The sequence below is a fragment of the Echinops telfairi genome, unplaced genomic scaffold, assembly GCF_000313985.2.
Source record: "Echinops telfairi isolate 266 unplaced genomic scaffold, ASM31398v2 ScPeMD7_9;HRSCAF=40, whole genome shotgun sequence".
NCBI classification, from domain to species: domain Eukaryota; kingdom Metazoa; phylum Chordata; class Mammalia; order Afrosoricida; family Tenrecidae; genus Echinops; species Echinops telfairi.
This window is the reverse complement of record NW_022103906.1, coordinates 33013976-33015427: the sequence shown is the minus strand read 5'-3', so window position 1 is coordinate 33015427 and position 1452 is coordinate 33013976. Positions and strand designations below refer to the sequence as shown.

The window sequence follows — 1452 nt, the reverse complement described above, 5'->3', positions numbered from 1 at the left end:
GGAGGGGGCAGTGGGGAAGAAGGGAGGAAATGAGCAAATGATATTGAGGGCTAAAGTAGAGGGCAAATGTTTTGAGATTGATGAGGACAACAGGTGTACATGAGGGCAACAGGTGTACATATGTGCGTGACTCAATGAATGTATATATGGACTGTGATAGGAATTGTATGAGCCCTCAATAAAATAATTAAACCAAAAAAAATAATGAGGGTAACAAATGTACAAATGTGCTTTATATAATTGATGTATGTGTAGATTGTGATGAGTTGTATAAGCCCCCAATAAAATGACATAAAAAAATTCTGCATGATGCCCAGTCTTATTATTTTCAATGAGTTTAATGTTTTGAGAGTCTTGTAATGCGTGAAAATACATTTTTATTCATTTTGAATTTAATATACCTTCCTACTTTCTGTACTCTTTTTTCAGATGCATTGCCATTACCAAGGATATGTTGCAGATTTGGAAAATTCTCTTGCAACACTCAACATCTGTTCTGGATTAAGGTCATAGTATCTTAGCTGATACGCATAACTAAAAATTTAGGAGATTTTTAACTGAAAATAGTGGTTGGAAGACCCTTAAAATTTAGAAAGATATAAGAAAAGTCTAATCTAAAATTTGTATTCATAATTAAATTAGTTTTATTTATGTTATAATGAATTCCTGGGAGTAAGAAACCCTTCAAAAGAAATCTTTAGAGGCAACTGTGGCTGGAAATATTCCCAGTAACTCGCAGAGAGGAATAGTTTCTGTTCAGGAAGCTGTAAAGCCCCTTTAAAGCAAGGCTATTGCGTTAGCTCTATGTTGTTACCATTAGTGTCCAACGCTGGTATTAGTAACTTAAATATGACTCTCACTTAGATACACTCCATTTTACACCTGGAAGCAAATAAGGGAAGGATTAGATTGTTTTAATTGAAAGTTTATAAAGTTATAAAAGGGAGGTAGTTCCAGACCAAAGAAAAGAGTACTCCCTTAGTTTTTTATTTTTGGGGGTCTGATTTCTATAATTTACAAGTGACAGATTAGTTTACTTTGAATGTAGTTTTCATGAATATCAACCTCTTAGGATACCCATTCTCCATACCTACTTCCTTTTCTTCTAAGCATTGTTAAAAACAACAACAGGAAACTTATTATCAAAATTCTCCACAGATATTTTACAACCTAGCAAATAGTAGGCCTTAGAAATATTTTTTGGATGAGGGAGATTAACAAAAATTATAAAACACTTATTACACAAAAATTATAAAACACTATTTAGATTTTAAAGATGAGAACAAAACTAAGGCAAATTTGGTCAACTGGTAACTAGTGGCAGAGACTGCAAAGAATAAGAAAAGAAAGTTAGTTTACAACTTGTTGAGTATGGTTCTTTTTTTAAAAATCATTTTATTAGGGGCTCATACAACTCTTATCACAATCCGTACATACATCAATTGTGTAAAG

General features: G+C 32.5%; 1 protein-coding gene across 1 annotated transcript in view; it reads left to right on the top strand.

Moving 5' to 3' along the window:
* The window catches only part of LOC101650446 (disintegrin and metalloproteinase domain-containing protein 18), a 111401-nt gene that overhangs the window by 16584 nt on the left and 93365 nt on the right, over positions 1-1452 (top strand). Inside the window, exon 5 of the mRNA XM_045286861.1 lies at positions 430-506. Within this exon, the coding sequence (XP_045142796.1) occupies positions 430-506 (77 nt within the window). The remainder of the gene's footprint in view (positions 1-429; positions 507-1452) is intronic.